Below are 17,647 nucleotides of genomic sequence, written 5' to 3' on the forward strand. Positions count from 1 at the left end.
TACATTTGGGCACTATACTCAGTTACTTACTAGATGCATTTGAAAAATTGTGGATCTCTCTAATCATTTCTGCCTGCTGAGAAAGAAGCTTCTTTCATGGAGAGTGAGAACTATACTTACTGGGCTGGGTTGGTATATAAAATATATGATCCAGGCCAAACTTGAAAGTATAGGGAACTCAAAATTGGGTGTGATTCTGGAGACTTTACCATGGTAGGCTAGTGTATTGGCAGTGGCAAAAGTGAACTTGAATTTCTGGAAAGCTTTTATAAAATTATTTATATGAAAAATGTTTCATCACATTGATATAATTTATTATTACAAATTGTATTATGAATATTATTCACTAGAAGAGTGAATTACTAACTCCTTTTTTTTGGCCTGATGTCATAGACACTGCATTTATTTTGGTGCCACAGAAGATCATGCTGGATATGAACATTACTCTGGTCAGTGAGTTCATCCTGGTGGGCTTCCCTACAGCCCCTTGGCTTCAGGTCCTCCTATTCTTTATTTTCCTTGTGGTCTACATGTTGATTATAGTAGAAAATCTTGTAATCATATTTACTGTCTGGTCCACGGGCTCTCTCCACAAACCCATGTACTATTTCTTAAGTAGTATGTCCTTTCTAGAGATCTGGTACGTCTCTGTTACAGTCCCCAAGATGCTAGATGGATTCCTCTTGCAGAGAAGGCACATCTCCTTCACTGGCTGTATGACCCAGCTCTACTTCTTTATCTCACTTGCATGCACAGAGTGTGTACTTCTGGCAGCTATGGCCTATGACCGCTATGTGGCCATCTGCCACCCTCTTCGATATCCAGTCATCATGACCACTGTATATTGCCTGCAGCTAATGGCCCTTTCCTATTTTAGTGGTTTCATGGTCTCTGTTGTCAAAGTCTATTTCATTTCACATGTTGCTTTCTGTGGCTCCAATGTCATGAATCACTTCTTTTGTGATATCTCACCAATCCTCAAATTAGCATGCAAAGATATGTCCACAGCAGAGTTAGTAGACTTTGCTTTGGCCATTGTCATCCTTGTCTTTCCTCTTATCACCACTGTCCTCTCCTATGTCTACATAGTGTCCACCATTCTGCGAATACCCTCCACCCAAGGAAGAAAGAAGGCCTTCTCTACCTGTGCCTCCCATCTCACTGTGGTCATAATTTATTACACAGCCATGATTTTCATGTACGTCCGACCCAGGGCTATTGCATCTTTTAATTCCAACAAACTCATTTCAGCTGTGTATGCTGTCCTCACACCCATGCTTAATCCCTTCATCTACTGCCTAAGGAACCAGGAAGTCAAGAATGCAATCAAGAAGACTCTGGGAGGTGGCCAGTGCTTCCCTCTCTGCTAAATCCCTTGTCTTGAGAAAAAGACAGTGTCCATATCATTTATGAGAATTGTTGGGATCATTTTATCAACAGTTTCACTTCACAAACTTGGGATTGTAAAAAAAATAATAGTATAGCAAAACAATAATAAATAAATATGTAAAATAAAAATTAAGCACTAAATAATAGATGGAAGGACTTAATCATTGTCATTTGAAACAATAAGCAGTTATTATCAACTCTGGTTAGTTATAGCATTCTGAAATGATGCAATAATAATTAACATGCAGCACTTAGAAACTATTCCTAGTGTTTTGCTCAAGATAAACTATTTAACTCTCAGAGAACTTATAGTCAGCTGGCTGACATTGTGAATTGAGAAAATTAAGTATGAAGCATCTAAGGAAGTGCTTAATATCATTAACCATCAGGGAAATGAAAATCAAAACAACCATGAGATTCCACCTCACACCAATCAAAATGGCTAATATCAAAAATTCAGATGACAACAGATGCTGGCAAGGATTCAGAGAAGGAGAAACACTTCTCCACTGTTGGTGGGGTTGTAAACTGGTACAAGCACTCTGGAAATCAGTCTGGTGATTCTTCAGAAAATTGGACATAGTACTACCTGAAGACCCAGTTATTACACTTCTGGGCATATACCCCAGAGACGCTCCAACATATAGCAAAGACACATGCACCACAATGTTCATAGCAGCCTTTTTTTATAATAGCCAGAATCTGGAAAGAACCCAGATGTCCTTCAGTAGATGAATGGATACAGAAATTAAGGTATATTTACAGAATGGACTATTACTCAGCTGTCAGAAACAATGACTCTATGAAATTCTTAAGAAAATGGATGCATCTAGAGAATATCATCCTGAGTGAGGTAACCCAGTCACAAAAGAACAGAAATAATATGCAATCATATTGATAATTGCATACTAACACCAGAAAGCTCTGAACACCCCAGAAACAACTTACAGACCATTTGAAGTTCAAAAAAAACAAAGGCCAAAATAAGAAAAAAAAAAAAAAAAGAAAAAAATCATACGTTTAATCTTTACACACCAAGAAAACTTTGACTAATTACAGGTTAAGTCTTATTTTATGTGTTCTTTATGCTCATTGTAACTAGTAAGATCTTAATGCACACTATCAAAACTTTAAAAAAATCCAAGTACTAACAAAAATATATTTGTATACTTTTATGCAAAAATGCTTAAAATATGTACATTTATCCTTGTTTTTTAAAATAAAGTTGTTCAATTAAAAAAGTATGATCAAGTTATATAAATGGTTCACGAATGAAACTAAATTAACATCAAAGCCTTTGACTGAGCCCATGTAATCCAGCTCAAGAATGCCTTCTATCGGGTTCTTTCTGCATCTCTGATCTGTGATAACAGCTCAGGAGAACAGTAGCTACCAACAGTAATTTCAAAAAGGGAACTTACAATCTCATTGTCAGTACAGAGAGAGATGCCATGATAACTGGTAGCGTTGCTGTACTAATTGTAGTGGTTATGACTGCAGTGTGTTCTTGGTGATGACTACCTTTGGCTTAAATAATATTTATAATTTTATTTTGTATGCTTAGCTCTGCTTTTCACATATGGCAACCCATTTCTCTTTATAGAGTCTAAATAAGCTGTTCCATACATAAACTGATAATCCTGAAACTTCTATCAGATTAACAGTCGTTACTAATTCAATGATGCAGAAGCAAGATGAGCTGATTATTCAACTATGGCTGTGGCTCCTTCTCATCACACATGATAGATTCTCAGCTGTCAGTTTGTGTTTGACCTCTCCCACAGAACAAACCCCTTTAGAGTTGAAAATAATTCCTTTATTTTTACAATGCTGTCATGGCTGTTTGGGTTGTATTCTCTTACCAGAGTAAACACAGTTTAGTTTATGTTTGTGGAAGAATTTGCAAAATATATTGCTCCAAGTGATTCTAATTTAATCACTGACTTTCACTACATTTTACTATGAAACGCATATTAAATTACTCCTTTGGAAATTGTATATTTGGGAAAATATTGGGAAGATGAATATTCAAGGTTAAGACTCTGGGATATCAGATTACATAGTTGATAAAGTGCTGGTTACACAAGTATGAGGACCCAGTTTTTATTGACAGTACCCACAAAAAACTGGGTATGGTGGGCTGACTCATAATCCATATGATAGTGGAGACAGATCAATTCTTAGAGCTTTCTAGTCAGTTGGCCAAGTCAAACTGGAAGGTTATGGGCAAAAATGAAAGACCTTGTCTCACAAAAGAAAAAAAAGTAAATGACCTCTTGAGAGATGGCACTTGAGATGTCCTCCAGCCTCTACATGTGCCAGTACATCTTTCCACACACTTGCACCTTTTGTTTTCACCAAAGACACAAAGACTTTGATGTTTCATATTGTTAGCTCAGATCTTCAGAGGTCATTCAGATTTCAGTTTCCTTGCCTGGAAAATGTGTATTATAATATCTACATTCAAAGTTGGTATGCAGATTAAAAGAGAATGAGTATGTAGAGTGAATATGTAGAAAAACATCATGATGCTTGGTATACCTTGTTCTACCTTTGTTAGTGAATTCCAGCAGTACTTGAATATTTCTAAATTATTTTTTTTTATTTAATCCATGAGGCTGTCCCCCCCCCTTAGTTCCCAGACTGTAGTGATTGACACCACCCTACTTGTCAAGAAGAATTTCTTACTGCTTTTGCTTAATTTTCATTTGGTGTAGCAATAACTGAGTTATAGCATTCTACCGCATGGATAAATATTTAATGTAATAGTATCTCAGTTATAGCATTCTATCCCACAGTAACTAGTTAATATAATAGTATCTCAATTATAGCATTATACCCCATGGATAACCAGTTAATGTCTCAGTATCTCAATTATAGCATTCTAACCTATGGATAACCAGTTAATGTCTCAGTATCTCAATTATAGCATTCTCTCCTATGAAGAGCCATTTGGACACATACATGATTTCTTAATAAGTTTCTTTTACATCTTTAGATGGTTTGGTTTCAAAATTTAAATTTGATTAATATGTATTCAATTTTCAATAAGCCTATGATTAATGATTCCCTGTGTTAATTATAATATTTTTAATTCATAACCAACATCTAACATGCCTGTACCTTCAAAAATTTCTAGCATATCTCCAATTTTTAAATACTACACGCTTGCCAAATGCTTAAAATTTTACATCAACAAATGATCTAAATATCCTGAATTTTTCATAGACTGAGGTTACAAAGCTCAAAATCTTAGTTCTGAGTTCTTTGATTTTCAACAATTTTGAAGTTTATGATGTAATTCTACTATGTGATATTATCGCTGATCTAAACTATAAGTCACTACTGCGTATCCTTTGACCTAGTGAGCCTTTAGAAGGGAATGTCTTGTCACGTGAGGCAAAATGGATGACCTTTGGTGACACTATGCTAAGTAAATTAAGCCAAGTGTAGGAAGACAAATGATACATAGTATTACATGTATGCAGAATCTATGTGAGGTGTTGACTCACACATGGATTCCATGTAGGGGAAGGCAGCGAATGAGGCACTTCTACGCTTGTGTGGATTCAGGCAGCTATGGATTCACTGCCAGTCATCACCAACTGCAACGCTCTATCATTGCCGGGATAAGACAGTTCGGGAGTCAAAAGCTATCTCTGACATACAACCCAACATTCAATTCTGATCTTCATTGGAATCCTATAAGTACTACATTCTCATTTTCCATGATTGAATCAGAGTGGATGGTGGATGTTGCTACTAGAATATTGATAATAAAGATACAAAGAAAAATATTTGCTTTGAATCTTTGGTTTTTAATCATAAAACAGAAAAGAGCAATGACCTTTAGCAGAGGATTAAATTAGATAATGCAGATGTGAAGTTTTTGCTGTGGATAAGGCATATGAATTACCAATATTTGTCGCAGTTTCTCTCTCTTTACCTCTCTCTCTCTCTCTCTCTCTCTCTCTCTCTCTCTCTCTCTCTCTCTCTCTCTCTCTGTCTCTCTTAAGGTTGGAGTGATCTACCTGCGTGTACACCTACATGCAACAGCCAATGTTTTTAACCGCTGAGAATTTCACCAGGTCCATTCTTGCAAATGGTTACTATGATGAGGTCATAGTGCTCTTATGGCCTTTTTATTGGAAGACTCATGTCTTCAACACAGAGACAGTATTGGTCATCTCAATATCTTAAGAATGTTATGGTAAATAAATCAAATACTACAATATCTTAGAAGGTCTCTGAAATACCTGAAATATCCTATAGTGCCAGTGTTTTAATTATTAATAGGTGTATTAAGCTTAAGAAAGACGTTAATTCAGTTCTTTGTAAGCAATAGAACAACATCATTACATATTCCCTTTTAGAAGAATAAAAAAACCTATTATAGTTGTTTAATTTTTGATGATTTTTAAATTTTTTATTTGCTATAAAATAAAAACTTTCAAATAAAAGAATAAACTGATATGTTATTTATATTTTTATAAAGACAAATTTACATGTTTGTTTTTACAGTTAGTGCCAAATGTGTTTACATGACTGTTATAAAGATTGCACCAAATTTTTATTGGCTAAATTTCTCTCACTCTTATCTAATAAAATAATATTTAACAGAGAATTAAATAACAACATCTTATGCAATAATCTTCAAATTTTGCCATTTAACTTGCTGTTCTCAAAAAGAGGTATATGCAGAAATAAGGTTGTAGACTAAAGCACATTTTGTTATACATTTTTGAGGATCTTTGTCCTTTAGTTGTTAATTGATGACCTTGTCTGGATTATTTCTGACAAGATCTGGAACACATCTAATTTACAAAGTCATTTTCCATTTAATTGGTATAATTTTCAGACCCTGAAACAAAATCATTTTTCTTATTCTTTTTCCTTGATTCAAGGTCTAATAGTTGTCTGCCTAGTTTTTATCATTACAGAAATAACAGAAGAAATGGAAAGATTAGGCTAAAGAGAGTGAAATTTGAAAACCAGTTAGAACAAAAACTGCAGCAAGCAATTTTTTCTCTGTGTGCTTTGTCCTCTTCCCTATTCTCCACTGGATTCCTTTTAGCTTTCCTTTTGGAACTTTAAGAATGAATATTCCTGTTATCATACTTCTAAAACAAAGAACCCAGGTAGTACTTTTAAAAAGATAAGAGGGTCAATATCATGCTACAAAGAAGACACATTTTCATCCCCAATTTCATGTCAACTTTTTTTCATCCCCAATGATTACTTCCTAGCTCTGAGTGCAATTGCTTATTTTTAATGCTTAGCCAAAGGGAGCAGGCATAAAAATTTATTTTCTCAGTGTTTACTATGCACCAAAATTCTGTAAAATTCTTTTGTATGTGCTTTAATACACTCATCTGCATCCTATATCACATAATATTAATACATTAAGGAGACATAGTAACCATCAAAGAAAGAGAGGAAAATGAAGTCTTAGGACCTATCCAGGTCTAGGTCTACCTGGGTGAGACAGTGGGAGGAGTCAACATATAAAGTTACCAGGGAGACAAGGGATCATTGGCAAAAGAATAGGTCAAGAGTAAGAGTCAGAGAAAGAGTGAGAGAGGACTGGGAAAGGCAATGAATGGTGATGAAGAAAGAAGCACAAGAAAAAAAATCTCTTCTATCCTGGCTTCTAGGAATATCAGACAAGCCTAGTAGTAAGAACCTATTTTGCATTTCACCCTTTCTCATACATACAATTTGAAGCAATGTTTTATTTTCTTGAATCAATAACAGAATAAGTTACTATTTTCTTGGGTTATTGACTTTGTAGTTTCTTCTAGTGGAAAAGAATAAAAGCTGTAGAACTCGTGGGCTTCGCTGAGAGACAACTTTCCAGGATTGAGAACAGGCTATTCCAAAGCTGCTGAATTATTTCTTTTCTTTTTTACCACAATTTTTTTCAATCCCTTTTGGATGCAAAGACAAAGACTCACATGTGACAAACTTCATGTTCTTAAAGACACCTTCCTATCAGTCTGGTAAGTGGAAAACCAAATCAAGATCTCTAAACTGGACTCAGATGACTTGCTTCCACCAGGACAGCAAACAAAAAAATCAATGATGTTTGCTTTGATTAGATGTCTGGTCTTAATTACATTTCACAACTAATTAGGGGTCAACCACAACACAGGGACTGTGATAGGTATTTGAGATGATAAGGTAAGTCAAAACAGAGGTACAACTGGTATTTTCAAAGGGCACATAAATCCAATAAGGACAGGTACACAAAACAAAATGTTACTGTACAGTGCTGGAAGGGGCAAAACGTTATAAAATCAGAAGGTTGTAAGGAAAATGTCCGGAGGATGGGAAGGGTGTGTGGAGGAATATAGATGGCCAAGGTTAGTTTGACAAAGAATAATATTTGAACAGGAGCTTTCCTAGAGACCTGAGTTAGAAAGAGTTTCAGGCCATAGAAAAAGTATGTCTGATTGTATTATTGTAAAGAGTGCCATAAGGAAGTTCATCACACTCTTCAGAGCTACTCAAGCTTGTGGTGAGTAGCTAGCAAAGAAAGACTAATAAGATTTAGAGGAATATGGGACTGAGTACCAAGAACATACTCAGCAGTTTGGGGACTAAAGGAAGAAAGAGATGGGTTTAATGAATATATTCATACTTTTATTTAAGCAAGGTCACTCCAACTGCAGATTAAATAATGGTATTTAGTATTATCTTAAATAATCAGTAGGCATTCTGCTAGAATCTGTATAGGCCAAGAACATTTCTCTGCACTCTGTTTTCTCTTTAGACTTGCACCTTAGCATTTCATTTTAATCCTGCCTCCCACTCAGGGTAAACAGAATCCCTCTCTGTGTAGTGTTTCTCTAGGTCTAATCTCACCTTTCCTTGCTTCTTCAGAAAACATGCTTCTCACTTGGAGCATCTTCTGGGTCAGCTACATCAGTTTGTTTGTTTGTATGTTTGTTTGACTTAGCAGGTGAGCCACTGTTTTTTTGGGTTTTTTTTTTTTTTTTTTTTTTTTTTTTGAGCCAACATTCCTATCCCAACAAATACTTTTCAGAGTTACAAAGCAGATGGTCATAGCTAGTCCAGGGCTGGAGCAGAAGTCTTTGTAGTGTAGAAGGGAGAGCATGCAGATTCAGATGGTCCTTAAAGAACATAATTACAAATGTTAGAAGTTCTTCAATGCTTTGTAAACTTAAAGATTTTTATGACAAACAATTTTGATGTTGATGTTAAGAACTTGAGACTGATCATAAGAGCTAAGCTTGAGTGTAGAGGCTAAATATGCAGATGCAGAATTGGACAAAAGAAAAATTTGTATTTCATTTTAAGAAACAGGATAAAGGAGCAGCCATGTGATCAGGATAGAAAAGAGTGGGCCACTGGTATAAAAATGTCTGATAAATGGATAAGAAATATAGAAAAGGGGGGTATTTGAAGAAATACTATTATTATACAGTTAAAGAATGACAGTCTTACTTTATATCTCTGGAACACATAATTTGTGTGAATTTAGTCATTTACTGCATTACCTATAATGGGGAACCAGTAATAGCTACTTTATTATGACGTGGTGAAAATTAGGTGTTATGGAACCTAGAAAAGAAATGGTACATATTTTGCTGTGTGACAGACACAGTACATTATCACTGTTGTTCCTACTATAGATGACATGATCTTAGAGTGACCCAAAGCTGTCATGAGGAATGAAGATCATAAAAGAAAGGTAGAAACACTTGGTGAATCTTGGACAAGATAAAAATGTAGGTCAGTAGCCTCCTGTGGTTCTCGGTCACCTACCCAGAGTGATGGACTGTGGACACAGATCTAGGTGATGTCTGAAGCTGTACAGTTCTACAAATGCTTTTAAGATAAACATGTGACTCAACAATAATGGAAACATGGTCTAATACTAGAGCTTATGTGACCGAGATTCGTCCTTTTTTTCTACATGTCATCAGTGTAACAACAGCTATCATCAGTCTGTTGTTACAAGTGAGAAAATAAATACATCTCATAAATGTACAGAGAGCTAATTCTAAGTAACCTCACATACCATCTTTGTTCATCTCATTTCCGCCCCAAATTAATCCAATCAAATCCAACTCTATCATTCATTTCCACCTCTTCAGTCTATACATTTACAGTTTTGGTTGTCATTCCTTGGTCCTTTCAAAACTGTAATGCTTCATGCAGTCCTAACTGTATATTCTAAGTGAAGGCTTTTTGAGTTTCCCAGACAAGATTGCCCATTACCCTGGACACTCACTATATTTGGTATTCTAATATTATCTACTCTTATTACAAATGGCTCTCTTTTTCTCTAGGTCCTTTGCCAAGTAACAGTAATGTTTGGTTATTCCCAACTATTTCCAATCACAGGGACACAAGGCAGGATAAATTAAAAGGTGGGTTCAACAATTAGAAAATATCTTGTTTCATTTACTTCCATGCTGGCATTGTATTCATAATGTCTCTGCCTTATCTGATGAGTGATATGGTTACGGTTCGTACAGCTAGACTTGTTACAAATTGACAGATAAAAAGAGAAAAGATTTGGGTGTTTATGGAGAGGTAGTACTCATAGAAAAGGAGCAGTAGAAGAAAAGAAATCAAGTGGTATCAGTTAATACCTAAAGCAGACACAGAAATGTGCTTAGTAAAGAACACGGTGGTTAATTTTGGGAAGGCAAAATTGATCAACTTTCAATTTTCAAGAAAATATTTTTGAAGTCTTATATATGCTAGGTAAATGCTCAACAAGTCACATGCCTAAGTCTATAAACTTGCTATCTCAGCCTCTCAGAACATCCCTAAAGTAGTTCAGTAAACAATGAAGGTGTATCATACATTAGGAAGAACAAGGTGATGTGCTCATGGCCAGGTCTCTTACATGTTACTGCTTTGACTTCAGTTCTTCCTCTATTAACTTTGCTCCCTCCCAACACACTAGATCCCTTGGCATCTTGCATTCTGTGTATTGCTCTAAGGTTTTATTGACATCTTCTGTCTACAAATCTTGTTCTTTTTCTTACAACTTTATTTAAAAAAAACAGAGATACATCTACAGATTTTTTAAAGCATTTTGGCATGAAACTATATGAATATATTTATGTTAGTACTTGATTTTTTTAAAGGTTTGATAATATGCATTGAAATCTTACTAGTTACAATGAGCATAAAGTACATGTAAAACAAAACGTAACATGGAAATAGTCAAAGTTTTCTTGCTGTGTAAAGATTAAATACAATGATTTTTAAATAACAAAAATTACCACGAGGCTATCTTCTTAACTTTTGAGATACTGATGACTTAAAGTCTAGGTCGACCCCACTCTGAAAAGGTGCTATACACTTTGTTTTGTTTTCTTTTTTTTCCTAAGAAGGACTGAGGCTTCCACTTTTTGGCATATATATATATATATATATTGACCTTCATATGGTCTGTGAGTTTTTTCTTGGATATTTGGAGCTTTTTGGGGCTACTATCCAATTATCAGTGACTGCATATTACGTCTATTATTTTGTGACTGGGTTACCTCATTCAAGATGATATTCTCTTGATACATCCATTTTCCTAGGAATTTCATAAAGTCATTGTTTCTAATAGCTGAATAGTAATCTATTATGTAAATTTACTACTATTTCTGTATCCATTCATCTACTAAAGGACATCTGGGTTCTTTCCAGCTTCTGGCTATTATAAATATGGCTGCTATGAACATGGTGGAGCATGTATCCTTATTATATGTTGGAGCAACTTTAGGGTATATGCCCAGAAGTGGAATTACTGGGTCTTTAGGTAGTACTATGTCCAATTTTCTGAGGAACCACCAGACTGATTTCCAGAGTGGTTGTACGAGTTTACAACCCCACCAACAGTGGAGAAGTGTTCCTCTTTCTCTGCATCCTCACCCAGATAGCTAATACTTTCCTGTTCCTCATGAGTATTTAATGAGACCTGGCTTTACCATTATGTTTAAAATGTCAACTTATTGCCACTGGCTACACTCCTGTTTTTCTTGTTTTTGTTAAATTTATCCTAAGAACTTTTCCATGTCTACATTTTTATACAGTGCATTCACTGTTTATTGCCTGTTTTCTTCTTTATGATGTAATTGCCAAAGTGTACTCTACTTGATTTTTCTACCTTGCTAACTGAACCACTTAAATGTCCAAGATAGTGCTTGCCCCATAGTAGGTTCTCAGTAAAAATTTGTAAAACTAATTAATTTAATATACAAAAGAAGTAGGGCAACTGGTCAATATCCTGAAATGCACTGTAGTTTAGTTATAAAGCTGTATCATCTTTTTTTTCTTTGCTTGTTTTCTTTCAAGAAGGGTCTTATTGTACAGCCCTGGATGTTTGGAGATCACTATGTATAGGTCAACCTGGATTCAAACTTGTAGTAATTCTGTATCAGTCTCCCTATTGGTGTGTGCCATCAAACCTCACCAAATGATCATAGTATCATTTATTTACTTCTATAATTTTTTTTTGCTTATCTGGGCTCAGCTATCCAGATATAAATAATAAATTAGATATAATGTTGGATTCCCTCCCCCAGTGAGGTATCTGGCTATAATATTTTGTTGCTTATCTCCTTTCAAGGTCTCAAATAGAGGACTATAACCTTATTTTCACACTTTTCTTTCTTTCTTCTCCTTCCTTTCTTTCTTCCTTTTTCCCTCCCTCCCTCCCTCTTTTTTTCTTTCTTTCTTACTTTCTCTCTCTCTCTCTCTCTTTCTTTCTTTCTTTCTTTCATTCTTTCCTTTTTTCTTTCTGAGATTAGGCTTCACTAGTTTACACCACCATAACTGGAACTCACTATGTAGACTGCTGGCTTCAAATTCAAAGATCTGTCTCTGTCTCCTGAGCAATGAGATTAAAGGTATGTATCACACACATACAATGACTGCGTTATATTTTTAATATCTAGGGGAGGATAGGCTTTTAAACAAGAAGTTAATAGTTTCTCCTTACTACTAATTATGCTATCTAGCACCTTTCTGCTAGTGAGTGAAATGGCATAGGCAGTTGAAGTTTATAAAGTCATAAAGTAATAAATCATGGAATAGAGTTCACTTTTCACCTATATGTTCCACTGGCAAGTGCTTTCCTCAGTGCTTTGAGGGACTTTAGTAATAAAGTCTGCTTTCCCTGTAGACTCTTGTTGTGCATATATAATGTGCTTCAAGTACATTAAAATCAGACATGATAAAAGCATCTAGTACAAACATTCCTTTACTACCTTACTTTGTAATGGCTCAAAGCTAAGCTATGTGCTTATCTCACTTTTACACATCTTGGGTAAAAAATTCTCCAGAGAGATGTCATTAAAATTAATTAAAGAACAATTCAGTAGACAAAAAAATGTCATTTTTTTTTTTAGTTTTACTTCGCTATAGCCATTCTCCTAATATATAATAGCCAACTAATTTGTGGTTATTTAAAAATTATGAAAATGATAAATAATCAATGGACATTTAGAACATTGTACATGTTATTTCCCTTTTCTTGAGTTCTGTTTTTCCTTTGAGTAAATTTCTGCTCCTTAAAATATTTTATTTAATTTTACTTATAACTTGATGCCAGATTCTATCTCTATTCAAATTGTAATTTTGTCCTCAGACCATATTGTTCCCTGGACAACTAGGGCCTTTCTGAATTCACCACTTGAATCTTCTCTTCTCAATTAAGCTTCTCAAATGCAACCTGTATTCAATTTGTATCAAAAGTCGTAATATTTACAGTCAATAATTGGAATTATTTATGTAATACTTGTTTCAATATTGATATTTAACCTGTTTTTTTCAGAAAGTATAAATTAGGTTGGTAAACTAATTTTAAATTAAATAATGTGTGGTATGGTATAAGTATACATTTGTTTGCAAATATATTCATATTTTACATTCCTCCCTTATTGACAGTTTTGATCCTCATGATTATAGTTATGGTCATCTACAATCTAAAGCATTAAATAAAAATTTACAACAGTGAATGACCTTCAGATTTAAATTCTATGTTTTTCTAAGCAGCACAGTAAAGTCCCATATCATCTTTCTCTCACAAGAAGCATTCTTGGTTTCAACATAGGCACCCTATTCTGCATCACCCTCTTCTAGTCTTTTCATTGTTCCCTCTTGTGAAAATTCTTAGGTTCAAGTGACCATTGTTTTATGTCACAATGTCTCAAGGGTATAAAACTAATGATGATAGAAAGTGAAAAGGTAAATTTTCCTGATGTAAGAAGAAATAAACTTATATGCCAAGACCTTTGGTAAAGTAAGAAATTTTGGGAAAGAAACTAAAAGATAAAGATATCAGATGCAAATATATTTTAAAACTATACTTTTATTATTATTTTAGTTTATTATAAATCATGATTATTGACATTTTACTATTTCAAGTATAAATTTTAATTTATATATTTTATATAAATTATAAAATAGTTGTGTGTGTGTGTGTGTGTGTGTGTGTGTGTGTGTGTGTGTGTGTACATGTTTATAGGAACAGAGTATATAGAGGAATTCTAGGGAAAATTTTGTGCATCTACTACCCACATTCATGTACTATAAAAATTCTCTAGGTAAGTATACATAATGATTATTATTTGAATTAATGTAAGCCACCTAAAAGGTGGGGAGCTTCCTTTTCTTTTCATTTATTTTTTTAATTTATTCTTCTCTCATACATTACATCCTAACAGCATTTTCCCTTTCTTCTACTTCTTCAAAATTTACCCCACCCCGGCACACACACCTTCCTTCTCCCCTAGATTTATTCTTCCCCCATTTCTCTTTTAAAAAGAGCAGGCATCCAGGGGATATCAATCAAATATGGCCTAACAAGTTACAATAAGACAAAGGACAAACCCTTATATCAAAACTAGACAAGGCTACCCAATAGGAAGAAAAGGGTTTCAAGAGTAGGCAACTTAAAGCCACTGCTCTAATCATAGAAATAGAAGCATTAACAGAGTCTCCAAAAGATGTACAACAATCTAGAATCACCAGTTGTCCTGACAGGAGGAAGTAGGGGGGTGTAATTGAATAATTGTACTTTTATTTATCCAGATTTTGAACTTGCCTCATTCCTGACATTGCCTGATGCATCACCCTAGGAACTTTTCCCTGTCACATGATTTTCTGTTTTATAGTTTTTTTCTAAAACAGAAGAATGCACTGATTTGAAAGTGGTCAACTCAACTACCATCTGTATATCCTTTCCTGATTCAAATCCAAAGGCCTGGACATTAAATATCGCCTCATGGTTCTGTTTCAATGTTCTTTGCTGAGTTATTGTTTTAGGTCTCTATTTTTCTAGACTCGTCTTGTGACCTCTCATGTTTCCCACATCATTCCCATAGTAGATGTGGAATCTAGAGAAAGATTTTTATAATAATAAAATATACCTTGGTCCCTGATACTCTTATGGATCTTATGCTTGAACTTTCTGATATTAGCATTAAATCTTGTGTCATTTCGTGATCCAACTTTGTGGATGGAAAACATCACCAACATCAGTGAGTTCATCCTCATGGGCTTCCCTACTGCTCCCTGGCTGCAAATTCTGCTTTTCGTCATCTTCTTCATAACTTATCTGTTTGTACTTTTGGAAAATCTGATCATCATTCTTACTGTGTGGGTCACTAGGTCACTGCACAAGCCTATGTACTATTTTCTGAGTACTATGTCCTTTCTGGAGGCCTGGTATATATCCGTCACTGTCCCCAAGATGCTGACTGGATTCCTATTTCACCCCAATACCATTTCCTTCTTGGGATGCATGACCCAGCTCTACTTCTTTATGTCCTTTGCCTGTACTGAATGTGTACTTTTAGCTGCCATGGCCTATGACCGTTATGTAGCCATATGTTGGCCTCTTCGCTATCCAGTTATGATGACCACAGGATTTTGTGTACAACTGACCATCAGTTCCTGGGTGAGTGGCTTCACCATCTCCATGGCAAAGGTGTATTTTATCTCTCGAGTTGCCTTCTGTGGCAATAATGTCTTGAACCATTTTTTCTGTGATGTCTCACCCATCCTTAAGCTGGCCTGTATGAACTTTTCTATAGCCGAGACAGTAGATTTTGCTCTTGCCATTGTCATCCTTGTATTCCCTCTCTCAGCCACTGTTCTTTCCTATGCCTTCATTGTCTCTACCATCCTGCACATACCCTCAGCCTCTGGGCAGCGGAAGGCCTTCTCCACCTGTGCCTCTCATCTTACAGTGGTGGTCATCTTCTACACAGCTGTGATCTTCATGTATGTCCGACCTCGGGCCATTGCTTCTTTTAATTCTAACAAGCTGATCTCAGCCATCTACGCAGTCTTCACTCCCATGCTCAACCCAATCATCTACTGCCTGAGGAACAAGGAAGTAAAAGATGCCATCAAAAAAACTATAACAGGTGGCAGAGCCTTGGGAGAGTCTATGTTTTGAAGTGACCTAGACATTTATTATTTGACTTAGTATCAAAAAGCACTTTCAGTGGAGGACATTCTGTGATCATAAACATACTGATTTAGTAGAACAATTTAAAGACATGAAATCAGAGATTATAAAGAATCCATTTTTTCTCTCAGGTCTTAATGAAATACTGTTAGTAAAATTATTTAGATAAAACATTCATCAACAAAATAGTTGTAAAGCAATTTTATTACCTATGAGTTACTCTAAATAAATAGTTATCATTGAACTGTTCCTAGAGTTCTGTTGGTAAGGCCATTGAGTTTTGAATGATTCTGTTTTAGAAGTCTTTGATTCATCAAAGGTACAAAAAGAGAGGTCTCTGTGAAAAATTTAATAGGTACGTGTTATTATTCGTTAATGTAGGTTGAAGATTGGCTTTTATAACCATAGTTTATTTAATTAGTTTTTTCTTTTTCATTTTTTATTTAATCATTTTTTGTCTATACTTTATTCCCCACACAATTCACCTTCTGACTGTTCCACATCCCATACCTTTTTTCCCCATTACCCTCCCCGAATCACCTCAAGGATGTCCCCACCCCACCCTCACCTCCACTCCACCAGACAACCAACTCCCTGAAGTTAAGAGACTCCAGTCTCTTGAGTGTTAGGTGCATCTTCTCTGACTGAGTTCATACTCAGCAGTCCTCTGCTGTATATGTGTTCGGGGCCTCATATCAGATGATATATGCTGTCTGGTTGGAGGCTCAGTGTTTGAGAGATCTCAGGAGTCTAGGCTAGTTGAAACTGCTGGTCTTCTTATAGGGTCACTCTCTAGTTAGTGAAAGAGTTTCTAGATTGGATCAGACAGAACGCCTCAGCTTAAGATTTAAGATGTCTTACTCAAGAGTCCAAAGGAAGACCCTGATAGCTGAGACTTCTTTTCTATTTGTTAAGCTTCTGGGATAACTCCCAGCACACAGACTAACTCTTCCACTTCCTTTTGGCCTACATATTTGGTTTGGCTAGGATAACTCCCTTTCTCTGTATCTCTGCTGTGGGTCACTGATAAAAATTTTGGTGCCTTACATTGCATATTCATAATACTAGGGCTCAGAGAGCTAAGTCAGGGATGTGTCTCATCAAATCTGATGATTACATAAATTAATGTTATTAATATTTTTCCCTTCATTTCAAATTTATTATTTGCAATTTATTAACATAGTTTGTTATTTACATATGTAATTTCATATTTATCATACTAATTGTGTGTCATACTGTAAAACATTGTCATAATTTCATATATCTGATTTTAAACTGTTATAAAGTTTAGTTGAGTAATTAAAATCATTTTCCCTTTTTAATTGGATATTTTATGTATTTATAATTCAAATGTTATCTCCTTTCCCCCTCTCCCTGCTTCTCTAAAGATGCTCTCACTTCCACCCACCCACTCCCAACTCAATGCCCTGGCATTCCCCTATACTTGGTAAATAAGCCTTCAGGGGACCAAGGCTTCTCCTCCTAGAATGTCAGACAATGCCATCCTCTGCTACAAATGTGGCTAGAGTCATGAGTCCCCCCATATGTACTTATTTTTTGGTGGTTTAGTCTCTGGAAACTCTGGGGAATCTGGTTGGTTGATATTGTTGTTCTTCCTATGGGGTTGCAATTTGCATTAGTTTCTTCAGTCCTTTATTTAACTCCACCATTGGGTGCCTGTGTTCAGTCTGATGGTTAGTTGCAAGCATCCTCATTTCAATCAAAAGGCTCTGGCAGATCCTCTCAGGAGATATCCATATCAGACTCCTGTCAGAAAGCACCTAATGGCAGCAGCAATAGTGACTGGGT

The 17,647-nt window shown here is 35.4% G+C and overlaps 2 protein-coding genes across 2 annotated transcripts; both read left to right on the top strand.

Annotated features, from left to right (window-relative positions):
- Positions 1 to 425: 425 nt before the first annotated feature.
- Positions 426 to 1,370, top strand: LOC308416274 (olfactory receptor 6B9-like; the record flags this gene model as incomplete). The annotated part of the gene is made up of 1 exon (XM_080911209.1): positions 426 to 1,370. One exon carries the CDS (start codon positions 426 to 428, stop codon positions 1,368 to 1,370), a length of 945 nt encoding a protein of 314 aa, XP_080767335.1.
- A 13,511-nt stretch (positions 1,371 to 14,881) lies between these two features.
- Positions 14,882 to 15,826, top strand: LOC308417708 (olfactory receptor 6B9; the record flags this gene model as incomplete). The annotated part of the gene is made up of 1 exon (XM_080913033.1): positions 14,882 to 15,826. One exon carries the CDS (start codon positions 14,882 to 14,884, stop codon positions 15,824 to 15,826), a length of 945 nt encoding a protein of 314 aa, XP_080769159.1.
- Positions 15,827 to 17,647: the final 1,821 nt, after the last annotated feature.

Source organism: Micromys minutus, assembly GCF_963924665.1.
Source record: "Micromys minutus genome assembly, chromosome: 2".
Taxonomy (NCBI): Eukaryota; Metazoa; Chordata; class Mammalia; order Rodentia; family Muridae; genus Micromys; species Micromys minutus.